At 39.5% G+C, this 17269-nt stretch overlaps 1 protein-coding gene across 2 annotated transcripts in view; it reads left to right on the top strand.

The window, feature by feature from the left end:
• TRIP11 (thyroid hormone receptor interactor 11) overlaps positions 1 to 17269 on the top strand; it is a 61139-nt gene that overhangs the window by 24257 nt on the left and 19613 nt on the right. For both annotated transcript variants that reach the window (XM_015543381.2, XM_007094951.3), the window contains exons 9-15: positions 317 to 403; positions 3701 to 3913; positions 4449 to 7469; positions 8352 to 8492; positions 9746 to 9939; positions 13826 to 13989; positions 15248 to 15351. In XM_015543381.2, the coding sequence (XP_015398867.2) occupies positions 317 to 403; positions 3701 to 3913; positions 4449 to 7469; positions 8352 to 8492; positions 9746 to 9939; positions 13826 to 13989; positions 15248 to 15351 (3924 nt within the window). The remainder of the gene's footprint in view (positions 1 to 316; positions 404 to 3700; positions 3914 to 4448; positions 7470 to 8351; positions 8493 to 9745; positions 9940 to 13825; positions 13990 to 15247; positions 15352 to 17269) is intronic.

The following is a 17269-nucleotide window of genomic DNA, read 5'->3' as shown; positions in this document are numbered from 1 at the left end:
ATTTCCCACCAACCGAGGAATGCATTTTGATTTCCCTTAAGGAATTTAGAGTTGTTTCTAGTGCTAATGATTCCAGGTTAGTTTGTAAATGTATTTATGTGTTATGTATATTTGTGTATGCTTTTAAATAAATTAAAAAAATATCTATAAGAATGTTTGTAAAATGAGTGACTGACTTTAGATGGTCTAGTGTTGTATGCTTATAATTTTTATATATCACTAGAGAAATGCTGAGTAGAAATGCACACTTGTATGGCTTGCCTACTTTTTTATAAACTTGAAATTTATCTGAAAACTCTGTTTTAACATTTTGTAGGATAACAATCTCACTGAAGACAATTTGAAACTTAAAATGCATGTTGAAATTTTAGAAAAAGAGAAGTCCTTATTGAGTCAAGAAAAGGTGGGTGTGATAAAAATGGGACCAGAATTAAAATATTGTGTGTATTACAGATCAAGCCAAGGGCCAGTTTATATAAATGGAGCATTTAGGTCTTGAGAGGCCTTAGAATAAAGCTGATCTCATTGATGCTTGTCAGACCAGGTTCAAGTACTTGGGCAAGGTTCAGAGTATGAGGGCTGGCCAGGGTTTACGTTTACACACAGATAAGCCAGTAGGCATACAGATATGAGCAGAAAAGATAAAGGCTCTGTTTTGGTTTCTGATGAAGTCCTGATAGCAGCAACATACACAGGTGGGTCGCGAGCTTGGAGTGGCATCTTACAGAAACCGTAGCTGCAGATACGTCCCAGAACGTATCTTTTGTGGACAGGAGTTTCTTAGTGGTGAGAGGTAAAGGGGATATAATCTCACTGGCAGAAATAAGGTCTTTGTGTATATTGGAAGCAAGGTTGGAACGAGGTTCCATAATGCACTGTTGGGTATCGGGAGAGGTATTTTTATGTTTGTACTACTTGGGGGTAGTTCCTTGGCTAAGGTAGGTGTTTAAACAGAGGATGGTTGTCGGCTGGTATTAATTTATAGGCTAGTGTCTTAACTCAATTTAAAATCTTAATTTTTAAAAGGTAACACATACTTACTGATGTACAAATACGGTAATTCATACCGAAAAACTTTAGACGGTACAAAGGGAATATCCTTTCCACCTCCCTTGGTTGGCCTGTTTTCCAAAGGAAGTCTTTCTTACCAGTTTCTCATATGTCCATCCTTTCAGGCTACACCTAAGTATGTATGATTATTTAAATAGATTTGAAAAAACTGTTAGCATACTATACATATATTCATGTATACCTTAACATGTTTTCAGCGTCCTTCCACATTAGTGTATAGGCAGTGTTTCTCAAAGGGACGTTTTGGCATGTAGACAGGAAAATTTTTAGCTCTGTGTACTGTCGTATGCATTGTGGGGTCCTTGCCCCCCCCACTCTTTCTACCCACTAAGAGCCAGTAGTGTCTCCCAGTCTTTTTTTATTCCTGTATTATATATATAATTTTTTTGCTCTTTTCTTCTCCCTTTGCATTCTGTTCTTTCAGTTACTCCTTTCTCTAATTGGCCCAGGTATACTTTGTAGTTTGCAGATCTCTGCACATACCTGATAGGGTCTGTGACCTTCTCTTGATATTTTCGGATTCTGCAGCCATTCCTGGTCCCTCTTGCTCCTTTCTTTCGATGTTAAGTAATCCTTCATAATATTTCCTTTCATTATCTCTGATAGGGATCAACTCACTGCTTAAGAATGCTAGGCCAGGGGCGCCTGGGTGGCTAGGTCGGTTGGGCGTCCGACTTCGGCTCAGGTCATGATCTCACGGTCCATGAGTTCAAGCCCCGCGTTGGGCTCTGTGCTGACCGCTCGGAACCTGGAGCCTGTTTCAGATTCTGTGTCTCCCTCTCTCTCTGCCCCTCCCCTGTTCATGCTCTGTCTCGCTCTGCCTCAAAAATAAATAAACGTTAAAAAATAAAAATAAAAAAAAAAAGAATGCTGCGCCATACTGGGGCGCCTGGGTGGCTCAGCTGGTTAAGCATCCAACTCTTGATTTCGGCTCAGGTCATGATCTTACAGTTCATGAATTTGAGCCCTGCATCAGGCTCTGTGCTGACAGTGCAGAGCCTGCTTAGGGTTCGCTCTCTCTCTGTCTCTGCCCCTACCCGCTGGCTCTTGCACTCGTTCTCTCTCTCTCTCTCTCTCTCTCTCTCTCTCCCTCTCCCCCCCCCAAATAAATAAATAAGTAAATAAACAAAGAAACAAACTTTAAGTTAAAAAAAAATTTTTTTTAATTGCTAAGAAAGAAAAAAGACTGCCAAATGTAACTGCAAGGCTGTGTATGTTCATAACGTCTACCTGAAAAAACTTTTTGTGGTTCTCCTGATTGACATATAAATCTAGAAAGACAAGAGAATGCTAGTTTCATCAACTATAGTTCAGAATAAACTTTTGAATTGGAAGAGAAATGGGAATCATGAGGCAGCTGTTCTAGTCTAGTTTTCACTGAACTCCTGGTAAGGTATGTATAGTCTATTTGTAGAATTTTGAGATTCTTACTTTAAAGTAGATTCCATAGAAGTTTTGTTTTTCTTGGGTGCCTAGGTGGCTGATTGGGTTAAGCGTCCAGCTCTTGATTTTGGCTCAGGTCACGAACTCACAGGGTTCATGAGTTTGGGCTCAGGTCACGAACTCACGGGGTTCATGAGTTTGCGCCCTGCGTCAGACTCCATGCTGACAGTACAGAGTCGTCTTGGGATTCTCTCTCCCTCTCTGTCTTCTCCTCCCCTGCGTGTTCTCGCTCTCTCAAAATAAATAAGTAAACCTTAAAAAAAAGAAGTTTGAGTTTTCTCTATCAATGAAAGAAGATTCTAAAGTTGTTGTGCCACAAATATCATAATCTAAGGTTGAAAGTGTTGAAGCAAAGAGAACTGTTCCACTTCTGGAGTTTGGAAGAAAAGCATTAAATACCAGTAGAACAGAACATAAGATATAGTTTAAAAATTATAGATAGATCTTTAGGGATGTTAGGCTTGCAAGAGGGGAACCTAGTCTGTGTTCAAGTTAGATGGGAAAAGAAGGAAGGAGTCTACTTTCTTGGATGATATAAAAGTTTCATGTTCTGACAGGACCCCTTAATAAGGAAAATTCCTTTTGTGAGGGAAAAGAAGCCTTTTGTGTTCTAATTAGAGAGGACAAACTTTAGAACGAATGAGCATTGAATTTTATAGATGTTTATGTAGTTTGTGGCTATTGGTGATTGGCCGCTAGGGGAAGGAAGTGCAGAGGCCCAGAAGATGTGGGACGTTTTAAAAACTGTGTGTGGTGGGAGGGAAGGAGCAGACAGAAGAGAAGACAGCAGTGGGGGGTGGAATCAGGAAGGCTCCCAAATGGGAAAGTTTTTGCGTAAAGAGGAAGCCGGAACTGGAAACTTAAACAGCCATTCCGTCTTGTCCGATGTTATTTCTGATCTTCTAGAAATATTGGCCTGAAGGTGCACGTAAAATTGCACGTGAGGGAAGTCTGGTTTGTTGAATTTTCTATATCATTGCTGAAGTGTTATTCAGTAATGTTTCTGACACAGGCATCTGGGAATAGATTCCCAAGGGGGGTGTGTGTGTGTGTGTGTGTGCGCGCGTGCGCGCAGATAGGTAGATATAGATATAGACATAGTTATAGATGCATAGATAGAAGTAATCTTTTGGTGTTTTCTTCCAACTGACAGTGTATGTTGTTTTTTCCCTTCTTGTCATTTCAGGAAGAACTTCAGGCATCACTTCTAAAATTGAACGATGAATATGAAGTAATTAAAAGTACAACTGGAAGAGACATGGATTTGGATTCCACATTACACAATTTAAGGCTGACTTTGGAGGCAAAAGAACGGGAACTGAGTCAGAGTCTTACCGAGAAGGAAACACTGCTAGCTGAGCTAGAGGAATTAGACAGACAGAACCAAGAAGCCACACAGGTACATGATGTTAGAAACAATGTGGCAGCACATTGTTCTCAGTAGCCTGAACACGGGGGTAACAGGCAAAACCGATGGGTGTAAATTTAAATTTGTGATTTAATTGGTATTTTGCTTCATTGATAATCTAGCCATAGCGGTTGGCAAACTTTTTCTGGAAAGGGTTAGATAGTGAATATTTTTGGTGTTGCAGGCCATTTAGTGCTCTCAGTCGTGCTCCACTCTGCCCTTGTGGTACGTAAGCAATGAATGTGGCTGTGTTTCAGTAAGACTTGATTTACAAAACCAGGTGACAGGCCTGATTTGGGCCCTGGGCTGTAGTTTATTGACTCCTGCTTCAGCGTTTTAAGAGTTGAAGATGAACAACATATACCATTTATCTTTGTTGAGATTCTTTTAAAAAGTATTGTTTTAAGAAGGATTAGAGATATCTGAAGATTATTCTTCTCTTATTTATGACATTTTACAAAGTTTTCTTCAGGTGACTAAAATGAGAGAACGCCGTAACGTTACCATGCAAATTATTTTTTTTCAGCACGTGATTCTGATAAAAGATCAGCTGTCAAAACAACAAAATGAGGAAGACAACATCATTAGTAAACTGAAAAAAGATCTAAATGATGAAAAAAAGAGAGTCCATCAACTTGAAGATGACAAAAGGAACATGACTAAAGAGTTGGATGTGCAGAAAGAAAAGTTAGTTCAAAGTGAACTGGTCCTGAATGATCTGCATTTAGCCAAGCAGAAGCTTGAGGATAAAGTAGAAGATTTAGTAGATCAGCTAAGTAAATCACAAAAAAGTAATTTAAATATGCAGAAGGAGAACTTTGGACTTAAGGAGCATATTAAACAAAACGAGGAAGAGCTTTCCAGAGTCAGGGATGAGTTGACGCAATCTCTAAATCGAGACTCTGGCAGTGATTTTCAGGTTGACTTACTTAAAGAAAGGGAAGCGGAGGTCAGAAGCTTAAAGCAAAGTCTTTCAGAAATAGAGCAGCTCAATGACAATTTAAACAAAGTTGCCTTTGATCTCAAGATGGAAAACGAAAAGTTGGCTTTAGCGTGTGAGGATGTAAGACGTCGGTTGGAGGAATCCATTGCTGGTAGCAATCAGATTTCTCTGGAAAGAAACACTATTGTGGAGGTCCTAAAAATGGAAAAAGGACAGTTAGAAGCAGAATTGAGTCGGGCTGAAGAGAGGCGGTTGGAAGAAGCCAATAAGTATGAGCAGATGATTAAAGAACTGTCAAAGGCACGTGATTTGAGTACCTCTGCTTTACAGCTGGAACAGCAGCAGTTAAGGAAACTCAGTCAAGAGAAAGACTTGGAAATAGCAGAACTCAAAAAGAACCTTGAACAGATGGATACTGATTGTAAGGAAACGAAAGCAGTTTTGTCATCTAGTCTAGAAGAGCAGAAGCAATTGACACAACTTCTAAGCGAGAAGGAAATTTTTATCGAAAAACTTAAAGAAAGAGGTTCAGAGCTTCAGGAGGAATTAGGTAAACATACTGAGGCCTTAAGAAAAAATGAAGTTTTAAAGCAAACCATAGAGGAGAAAGACAGAAGCCTTGGGTCCATGAAAGAAGAAAACAATCATCTGAAAGAGGAACTGGAACGACTCCGGGACCAGCAGAGTCGAGCTGCACCTGTGGCGGAGCCTAAGCCCCTCGATAGCGTCACAGAGCTCGAGTCGGAAGTGTTGCAGCTGAATGTGATAAAGGGTAATCTCGAGGAGGAAATAAAACATCATCAAAAGGTAATTGAAGATCAAAACCAGAGTAAACTGCAGCTGCTTCAGTCTTTAGAGGAGCAGAAGAAGGAAATGGATGAGTTTAAATGCCAGCACGAGCAAATGACTGTCACACACACCCAGCTCTTTTTGGAGAAAGATGAGGAGATTAGGAATTTGCACAAAACAATTGAACAAATCAAAGCCCAGTTGCACGAAGAAAGGCAGGATGTTCAAACAGAGAATTCTGATCTGTTTCGAGAAACCAAAGTACGGAGCCTCAATATAGAAAATGGCGGCGAAAAGCATGATTTATCTAAAGCTGAAACGGAGAGATTAGTGAAAGGAATAAAAGAACGAGAATTGGAGATTAAGCTCCTAAATGAAAAGAACATATCCTTAACGAAACAGATCGATCAGCTGTCCAAAGATGAGGTGGGGAAGCTAACGCAGATCATCCAGCAGAAGGACGTGGAGATACAAGCTCTTCACGCTAGAATTTCTTCGGCTTCCTACACCCAGGATGTCGTTTACCTTCAGCAGCAGCTGCAGGCCTATGCTATGGAGCGGGAGCAAGTATTAGCTGTTTTGAGCGAGAAGACCAGGGAGAATAGCCAGCTGAAAACAGAATACCACAAAATGATGGATATAGTTGCTGCCAAAGAAGCGGCTCTCGTGAAGCTGCAAGATGAAAATAAAAAGTTGGCCGCTCGATCTGAAGGTGGTGGTCAAGATATGTTCAGAGAAACCGTGCAGAATTTATCACGTATCATTCGAGAAAAAGACATCGAGATAGATGCCTTGAGTCAGAAATGCCAGACCCTGTTGACGGTTTTACAAACATCCAGCCCTGGTAACGAGGTCGGAGGTGTCAATAGTAACCAGTTCGAGGAGCTCCTACAGGAACGCGACAAATTAAAACAGCAAGTAAAGAAAATGGAAGAGTGGAAACAGCAGGTGATGACCACGGTCCAGAATATGCAGCACGAGTCCGCCCAACTTCAGGAAGAACTGCATCAGCTTCAGGCACAAGTTTTGGTCGACAGCGATAATAATTCCAAGTTACAAGTGGACTACACTGGCCTGATCCAGAGTTACGAACAGAACGAAACCAAACTCAAAAGTTTTGGGCAGGAATTAGCACAAGTTCAGCACAGCATAGGGCAGCTTTGCAACACCAAAGATCTTCTTTTAGGAAAACTTGATATTATTTCGCCTCAGCTGTCCTCGGGATCATCGCGCTCTTCCCAGTCAGCAGAGCCTCTTCGAACAGTCAAGCCCGACCCATCGAGCGAGGCTTCTAAACGAGAGCTGGAAGAACTAAGAAAATCACTGCAGGAAAAAGATGCAACAATTAAAACGCTCCAGGAAAATAATCACAGATTGTCCGATTCGATTGCTGCCTCCTCAGAGCTGGAAAGAAAAGAACACGAACAGACCGATTCGGAAATTAAGCAGCTAAAGGAGAAACAAGATGTTTTACAAAAGTCCCTTAAGGAGAAAGACCTCTTAATCAAAGCCAAAAGCGATCAGTTACTTTCATTGAATGAAAATTTCACTAACAAAGTGAATGAAAATGAACTTTTGAGGCAGGCGGTAACAAACCTGAAGGAGCGGATACTGATTCTAGAAATGGACATTTGTAAACTGAAAGAGGAAAATGAAAAACTAGTAGAGACGACCAGGGAAAAGGAAATGGAATATCAAGCATTACAGGAGACTAATATGAAGTTTTCCATGATGCTTCGAGAAAAAGAGTTTGAGTGCCATTCAATGAAGGAAAAGGCTCTTGCTTTTGAGCAGCTGCTGAAAGAAAAAGAGCAGGTATGTTGGGGATGGAGTTCTGTAGGAGAGAATTGGGGTGGAGGAGGTGTTCCAGCGGGTCAATTGACTTCATTGATAATTGTCTTTGAAGGGGAACGTGAAGTTGTTGATTGAGAAATACTCGTTTCAAGCTCTTGTGATTCGTTCTAAATACATTTTTCTCAGAGGTACCTGGAGGGTTTCTCCCCCAAATTACTGTGTCTCTCCAAATACGTTTTAGCAACAGGTTAATTTAAATAGGAAAAAAAAAGAGCTTAGTAGCGACTAATACTTTTCTTCAGAAAACAGAACTGTGGAAAGGACTTCCCCATCTCTTCACTGCCAGTGACTCGTGCCTTCTCTAGTGACGGGTGTGTGTGCCCAGTGAGTGAGCATACACACACATACTCATCCTCTCTTGAGGGATTTTGGGATCTGGGAACACTTTGTTGTTCACGGGGTAGATTTGAAGAGATTGTATCTTTTGAATTCTTTTAAAAACATTTCTGATAAACTTTTTCTTTCAGAATACCTTGATTATTTGAGAAGTTGCAAAGATAGTAGAGTCCCGTATGCCTCAAACCCGGTTTCCCGTATTTGTTAACATCTTGAGTTACCATGATACATTTGTAACAACTAAGTAACCAATATTGATGTATTATTACCAAGTAAAGTTCATACTTTATTGGAATTTTTTTCCCAAAGTCTTTTTTCTCTTCATGATGCCACCCAGGCACCCCATTATGTCTAGAGTCACTCCTCCTCAGGCCCCTCTAGACGGTGACAGTTTCTCAGACTCTGTTTTTTGATGACCTTGACATGGTTAACTATATTTCAGAATTATTTAATGAAGAAAATGTCTCTGTATTTTTCTTAAAGTGAAAGTTACTTTCTTTGCAAAAGGGCAAGACCGGGGAGTTAAATCAGCTTTTAAATGCGGTTAAGTCGATGCAAGAGAAGACAGTTAAGTTTCAACAGGAGAGAGACCAGGTCATGTTGGCCCTGAAGCAGAAACAAATGGAAAACACTGCTTTACAGAACGAGGTATGCTTTCTCTTTAAGGAAACAGTGATTTAAGCAATAAGCTTAGTAACTTTTAAGTAAGAAAAGCAGCTAAAGCAGCATGATTTATCAACTAAAATTAATTTCTCTCTTAGATGATTTCTTTTCTAAGTCTTCCTCTGATGTGCTATGGTCTGATTTTGATCTCCCAGAGTGCATTTTATTTCAGTTTCCAAAAGTGAAAACCATGGCATATCTTGGATATAAAATAAAATTTTCCCATTGGTGCAACCACTGTGGAAAACAGTACGGAGGTTCCTCAAAAAGCTAAAAATAGAAATACCATACGATCGAGTAGTCCACTACTGGTTACTTACCCAAAGAAAATGAAAACACAAATTCAGAAAAGATACATGCACCCTTATGTTTATTGCAGCATTATTTACAATAGCCAAGGTACGGAAGCAGCCCTAGTGTGTCCACCGATAGATGAGTGGATAAAGAAGGTGTGATACAACACACACACACACACACACACACACACACACACACAGTTGAATATTACCCATAAAAAGGAATGTGATCTTGATATTTGCAACAATGTGGATGGACCTAGAGAGTATAATGATAAGAGAAATAGGTCAGATGCAGAAAAGAAAGTACCATGTGATTTCACTTATGTAGAATCAAAAAAACAAAGCAGTGAAACAGAGTCATAAATATGGGAAACAAACTGGTGGTTTTTAGAGGGGAGGGACGAATTAGGTGAAGTGGATTAAGAGGTAAAATTTTCTAGTTGTAAATAAGTCACAGGGATGTAAAATACATCATAGGGAGTATTGTCAATAATCTTGTAACGTATGGTGTCAGATAAGTACACTTATGGTGAGCAGAGTAGAATGTAGAGTTGTTGAATCGCTGTATTATACACTTGAAACTAGTAGAACATTGTTAAATACACTTCAGTGTAAAAAAATTAAAAATTTCTCACCCAAAAGGTATGTAAAAATGGGATTTTTACTGAAAAGGTGATCTGTCACAAAGAACCCAGTACTTTGCACAATTCCATTTCCATTATAGCCACAGGGGATGAGATCTTACAAAGTAAAACTTCCAGATGAGTATTCAAGGTGAATTTAGACTTTTTTCTAATACAAATACATCTTACAGTATGAGAAATTAGTATATAGTTGATAGACTTCAGTAATGGGCAGAAGATCTGATAACAAAGTGGCTTGTAGAGGGGAAAGGGGAACATTTTATAGAAGAAAAATAAAGACATGTCCTCTGCCTAGGTTCAACATTTACGCGACAAAGAATTACGCTTAAACCAGGAGCTAGAGAGATTGCGTAACCATCTTTTAGAATCAGAGGATTCTTACACCCGTGAAGCTTTGGCTGCAGAAGATAGAGAGGCCAAACTGAGAAAAAAAGTCACAGTATTGGAGGAAAAGCTAGTTTCATCTTCTAATGCGATGGAAAATGCAAGGTAACTTTTCCCCTTCATAGCACTCACGTTAACTGAACACTTCTTGAGCGTCAGGGTTAGTAAGCATTTTCCCTAGCTTACTTAATTTTGTTCTTACAGAGTCATTATCTCCATTTTACAGATGAAGATACAGAGGGTAGAGAGGTTTAGTAACCTGCCCAAGGTCAGGCTCAGAGTATGTGTGTGGGTTTTACACTAAGGTGTGGAACTCTTGACCGTATCTGGCATTCAGACAGCTCTCTCTGAATCTTTCTTTCCCCCTTTTTTTTTTTAAAAAAAAAAAAACACAAAAAACCAAAACATTTTATCTTTTTTATCATGATAAGTGTACTAGCTCTCTCTGAATCTAACTGTTGAGATAATTGCCTCTCATCATTTTAGGAGTTTAGACTTAAATTCTGACTGATTTTAATTAGCTTTGTCAGGCTCCCAAAGAACTAATTTGATTTGTGTGATTTTATTCTTAATCAAATGATCTAAGGTTGAGCAGATTTTGGATATTAGAAGGGAGAGAGTGAAAGAAGTAGCAAGGTGAAGAAGTAGGTCAGTATGAATTAACTCTTGGTTTGTTAGAAATTTTCAGTTACTAGGTCCCTCCGTACTTCTATTTTTATCCAAAATTTTATTTTTGCTAGAATGCCGTTTATTATAAAAGGTTTTACCTCAGAAGCTGCCAGGTGGAAGAGATCTGTAGGGTAAGGCCTGGTTTCTCTTGGGAGAGACCTTCTAGCTCTCTCCCAACAAGCACCTCTCTCCACATCTCCCACCGCTCATCAGCCCTCTCTTTGTGAGTTTTTACGGAGGCCTCATTACATCCGCATGATTGATTCCCTGCTTAACATATTTTAAAATGTTCTTTCTCTCAATGAGGTGTGTTTTTTTTTTTTTTTCCTGCTTATTACCAAAACCTATTTTCCACTTCAGGGAAATTTCATAAACCAAAAAGATCATAAAGTCATAGTCCCACCCACCCAGAGATCATCCTTTTTTTATGCTTTTGCATCCTTCTTGTACATGTGTGTACATATTATATATGTATTTTTAAAACAAAGTTGAGATCATACTATTCATACTGTTTTGTAACCTTTGCACTTAATAATATGAGTTAAACCTTGTTTCACAAAGCACATGTTTCTGCAGTACCATTTTATGGCTACATCGTATACCATTATTTGGATTTTCCATAATTTCTTTAATCCAGTCATTTATTATTGGACACTTAGAAATGTTTCAACTTTTCAAAATTACTAAGAGTGCTGCCGTGATATCCCAAGATAGGTATTTTTGTGTCGATGACAAATGAGTTCCTTAGCATAAATTTTGAGAACTGGCAGTTCTGGTTCAAAGGGCGTTTTTAAAATTTTTGAGATGTACTGGCAAATAATCTTCCAGAAAATCATGTCCATGTATATTTCCATTAGTGGTAAATACATCTTTCTTTCTTTCTTTTTTTTTTTTTTTTTTACTGTGTATGGTGCTGAGGGAGATCTAAGGAGATCATAGATTACCTCTGTCTGCAAAGAGATTGTAGGCCAGTAGAGGAAACACTTTGAGACGAACTCCCCACCTTTGCAGGGAATACTATTGTACCTTTAGTTTCAGAAAGACTTACTTCAGATGAGAACTAAAACAATGAGTGAACATTTGTGCATGTGTTTCACATTGGCAGAAATGGGAAAACATCCTCAGACTATAAAATTGATAATCTTTGCATTTTCGGGCCCTTATTTTTCTCTAATAGTTTTGAGGGCATGTGGGTGGCTCAGTCAGTTAAGTGTCTGGCTCTTGATTTCGGCTCAGGTCATGACCTCACAGGTTGTAAAATTAAGTCCCCCCCATTGGGCTCTGCACTGGGCATGGAGCCTGCTTAGGATTGTCTCTCCCTCAGGGCTCCTGGGTGGCTCAGTCGGTTAAGCATCTGACTTCAGCTCAGGTCACGATCTCATGGTTTGTAAGTTCGGGACCCATGTCGGGTTCAGAGCCTGGAACCTGCTTCAGATTCTGTCTCCCTGTCTCTCTCTGCCTCTCCCCTACTCACGCACGCACATACATGCGTTCTCTCTCTCTGTTTCTCTCAAAAATAAATATTAAAAAAAAAGTTCCTTAATGTTTAAAAAAAAAAAAAAAAGAAGATTCTCCTCTCTCCCTCTACTGCTTGTGCACGCGCACGCTGTCTCTGGGCTATCTGCCACCTTAGCCTAATTCCGCGCTGTCATCTCCATGCAGCCAAAGTGTCTCAGTCCTTTAGTTAGGGCTACCGTTTTCCTGTTTCATCTGCTTTTTCGTTTCATGTTCCTCCACCTGAAGAGCGGGCCTGATTCCCAACCCTTCTGTTAATCCCACCTCTTCAAATAGCATTTCCTTCATGAAAAATGCTTCATTTAGCATCCCACTCCTCCAATTCAAAACCAAACCCTGGTGTGATGTTTTTCTTTTGAATCTGCATAGTGCTTCGTTTGAGTCTTTGGTAGCACGCTTCTATTTTACTTTAGGGTACAGGTAATCGCTGACCCATCTTCTGTCTTCACCCATCCAGTGAAATGTAAGGTCACTGGGAGTAAGGGTGATGCCCTTTATTTTGTACCTTCCCGCAGCATATGTTCTTACATGTAGTTTAATAGATGTTCAGTAGTACTTGTTGAATGAGTGACTCAGATCTATAAACCAGATAGTAGTATTTTGAGCCCTTACCTAACCGTAGTAATACCTGGTATTTGTTAACTTTTTGAGTGACATCATGGCTCATCTCATCCTTAAAATCACTGTTGAGTGATATGCTAACCAGCAACGTTGCCTAAAGTCCAGGAACATCTGAGGGTAGAGTTCAGTCTCCTAATTATTAATTTACTACTCTTCCCACAAGAGGGTGCTGTTGTGTAAAGTTTCTTCAAAGTGAGCTGCCCCTCAGCGGGCTCTAAGGGACTGCTCTTGAATAAGAATTTATTAACTGGATATTAAAAACCCAGGAAAGGCTATTGCAGTGTTTTGTTTTTGTTTTTGTTTTTTTTTGTAATCATTATACGTCAAGGAAGTACATCAACGACCTAAGCCTGGGCAGGCGCTACATAAATCTCTTCAGAATCTCCGATTGATTATTTGTGGCGGGGGTAGGAGTTGTTTTATTTAACGTAAGGAGAAAGAAAGACGATAGTAAAGGGAATTAACTCGTAATCAGGAAATTTTGTCAATGGGATAGCCTTTGAGAAGTTGTGAGTTCACCATAAGTGCAAGTGTCAAAAGCCAAGGAGGTGTCAGAATCCATCGCTTGTTGGGTTGGAAGCTGGTCAAAATAACTTCCAAGGCCCCCTGCAACTTACAATTTTATGGTAAATTACATCTTAGGGTTTTAGCCTGGAACCGTGAAAGTTGCAGGCTATTTGTAAATTCTTATTATGCTGGTGTTTCTTGCTTAGTCCAGCTTATTTGTACATTTTTATTATACTGACGCTTCTTGTTGAGTCCAGCTTCTAATCTTTAAAATGACTGCCATTTGTTCAGAGTCATCTTCATGGGAAGAATGAGTGAATTAACAAAACAGGGAGAACAAAGATCAGAGGGACTCTTCAAGTTTCTTTGAAATCTAACATGAGTTTAATGCAATAAGATGTAAGAAGGGTCAGATTCATAGAGGCAAAGTGGAATGATCGCTGCTGGGAGTGGAGAGTTATTGTTTAACGGATGTGGAGCGTCCCCTGGGGAAATGAAGCTCTAGAGCTGGTGGTGGTGATGGTTGCCTAACAGTGCGAATATACTTAGTGCCACTGAACTGCACATTTAAAAATGGGTAAAATGGAGGCACTTGGGTGGCTCGGTTGGAAGTAGGGAAGATGTTTTATGTGGTTCAAGGAAACAGAAACGACTTGACTTGTATGCTTTTTGTTTGAAGCCATCAAGCCAGTTTGCAGGTAGAGTCCTTGCAGGAGCAGCTGAATGTGGTCTCCAAGCAAAGGGACGAAACCGCCCTGCAGCTGTCTGTCTCTCGGGAGCAAGTGAAGCAGTACGCCCTGTCGCTCTCCAACCTGCAGATGGTGCTGGAGCATTTCCAGCAAGGTGAGTGGTGCGGTCAGGCTTTCAGTGAAGATAAATTATTGTACTTACTGGGAATTTGGGCTTATTTTGGTGCTATTTTAAAATAGGCGTGGGGAAGTCTTTGAAAGGTTACCCACTTGGAGGAGGAAAAAATAAGTAGCCGTCAACAAGTCAACGTAGACTTTTTACGGTTAGGCCTGGAGGACGTGAACTCCATGTGGTAATTATTGAAAACATGTTTTGGTATCATATGATCCGTGAAGGTGAGAGTTGGGGAAGGATGAAGTCACATAGAAGGGATGATCGTGTGATGAAGAAAGGATCACTAGAAACAGTGCTTAAGCTTTGAAATACTGGTCAGAGGTTAAATATGCTTCAGAGAATTAATCATTGGGAATCACTGTCCTTCGAATATTGATTAGCTTGTTCTCGGTTATTCATCTCGACTTTGAGGTAACTACAGTTTCTAGTCCGGGTGGAAGATACTTTTCTGGAGACACGGTAGCTATGAGCAGAGAGCAGTTTTATGCTGATAACCAAATATGCTTTTTCATATCTACCCACCATCCTCCAATGTACCTCCTTTAGGTCCTTCATTGTACCCATCCGTTTGTTTATTCATACACTCAGCAGTGATGGGCAGTGAATTAACTGCTAGTGAGGGGCAGGTGATTAGGGGATATGAGGCTTATGAAGTAACAGGCGTTACAATTTTGTGCCTAAGTACACCTTTAAATTCATACATATGTAGATCTTCAGGCTTACTCATGGTTGAAATCTCGAATTTTAAAGTAAGAAGTATCTAGGCCGGCTATACCTAAGTAGAATGGACATGTGTACAGAGTTATATGGCCATAGAGAAGGCTTTGCCAAGGAGAGGATATTTGAGTGGCGTTCTGAAAAGAGGGAAGAGTTTGCATGATGGACAAAGTGGAGAAGGATTTATGGCAGAGTAAAAACTAGGGCATATATAATTTTCTTGTTGAGACATTTGAACTGTTTTTGTTGAACTGTTAAAATTGCAGGTGGTTTGGGGGCACCTGGGTGGCTCAGTCGGTTAATCGTTTGCCTTCAGCTCTGGTCATGATGTCACGGTTCATGAGTTCAAGCCTCGCGTTGGCTTCTCCGCCGTCAGCACGGAGCCCACTTCAAATTCTCTGTCACGCTCTCTCAAAGATAAATAAAAATATATATGTTAAAAAAAACTTTTCAAGTGGTTTAAAATGCTAATTTTATCACATAATTGCCAAATACTAATGTAACTTTTTTTTCTCCTTAGAGGAAAAAGCTATGTATTCTGCCGAACTAGAAAAGCACAAACAGCTTGTAGCTGAATGGAAGAAAAAGGCAGAAAATTTAGAAGGAAAACTGATGTCATTACAGGTTGGTCAAAATAATTTTCTATTGTATGTATTATTATTCATGAACAATTGTAGAGTTTTTGTTTTAGAAATAATCTCCTAACAGTTAATCTCCTAAACAGTATGAAGCAGGCTCCATACAATATAAATGTTGTTTGAGTGGCTACTTGTTACCCTATGTTTTGGCCTAATGATGGATGGGCTATTCAGGGTTTTCTCCGTGTGACTTAGAGTTTAGAGGAGACAAAACACATATAAGATGATGGGAATTTTTATTTGTATTTATTTTTACTTTTATTTATTTATTTACGTTTATTTATTTTTGAGAGGGAGAGAGAGAGTGAACATGCAGGGGTGGGGCGGAGAGAGAATCCCAAGCAAGCTCCGTGCACTGTCATCGCAGAGCCTGATGCAGGACTTGAATTCACGAACCATGAGATATGACCTGAGCCGAAGTCAAGAGTCAGATGTTTAACCAACTGAGCCATGCAGGCACCCCAAGATGGTGGAAATTTAAATTTTTTTAGCATAGATGAATGTTTTAGGGGACGCTAAAAAAATTAGTCTACACTTGTAACTATAATTTTCTGTGTTCAACTAGATACATTGAGCACTTTATTTCACATGGATTAAAATAATGTAGATTATCCTTTAGATCTTTTTCTTTTGCAGGATAATCCTTTAAAATGTCTTTTTTTGGGTGCCTGGGTGTCTCAGTCAGTTTAGCATCCGACTCTTGATTTTGGCTCAGGTCACGATCCCAGGGTCGTGGGATTGAGCCCACATTGGGCTCTATTTTGAGTGTGGATAGAGCCTGCTTAAGATTCTGTCTCTCTGTCACTCTCTCTCTCTCTCTCTCTCTCTCTCTCTCTCTCTCTCTCTCTCTCTTTTTCTTTTTCTCCCTCTGTCCCTCTCACCTGCTCACATGCATGTGTGCGTTCTCTAAAATAAAAAAATAACAACAATAAAGTATCTTTATTAGATTTCATATGTACAAGAATCATATATAAAATATAGATAAAATGAACCCCCATGAAGAGAGATGACATGAAAGTGATTTACTTTAAGAATTTAAGGTGAACTTTTCTAAGTTATAAGTAGACTTTGTTGATAGCTGGTGGAAAGTAATAAGATTTGTTTACCTGTTATTAGTAGTAAATATGTTGTTCAGGTCTATTAAATTCCTAATAAAAGAAGACGTAAAGTTTTGAAATTTTTATTAATTACTGAGTGGCTGCAGAAGAGTATTTAGATAATACTTATACAATATAAGAATAGCAATACTGCAGATAACCCCTTGCCACCCGGTAGAAGGAAAGAAATGTTGTCCTTGCAAGTTCCTGATGCATCCTCCATATCTCCTCCCATCATTACTACTTCAGAGAGAACCACTAGTCCAAAACGTTATGCTTAACACCCCTTGTTTTTCTGTATGGTTATCACATATGTTTGCATCTCCATATAGTTCACTGTATGGTTTTGCATAGTTTTGAACTCTGTATAAATGCAATTTTGAAATGTATGTAAATTCAATATATCTGAAAGTTGCTTTTTTTCACTTAGTATTCTATCATATTCATGAGTTTTAGCCATTTTACTGTGTGTTCCTGTGGGTGCATGGCTTATTGTTTTCACTGCCACATTTATTGCATGAATGTATAATTTATTTACCCATTTTACTGATAAAGGACATTGCCATTATCTGCTATCTTATCTGTATCTTGATTGCGATTGCTGAGTCCTGAGACATGTGTGGGCAGTTTCAACTTTATTCAGTCATGGCAAGTTATTTTCTAAAGCAGTTGTGCTAACGTATTCCTACCAGTGGTGCCGGAGAGTTCTTGTTTTGTGTCGTTAGCAACAGTTGGCATTCTCAGTATTTTTAGTTTTTGCCAATGGACTAGGTGGGAAGGGCTGTCCTCCTGTGGTTTTAATTTTTA

Source organism: Panthera tigris, chromosome B3 (assembly GCF_018350195.1).
Source record: "Panthera tigris isolate Pti1 chromosome B3, P.tigris_Pti1_mat1.1, whole genome shotgun sequence".
Classification (NCBI taxonomy): Eukaryota; Metazoa; Chordata; class Mammalia; order Carnivora; family Felidae; genus Panthera; species Panthera tigris.
Note: the sequence above shows the minus strand (reverse complement) of the source record. Positions and strands in the feature narration are given on the sequence as shown.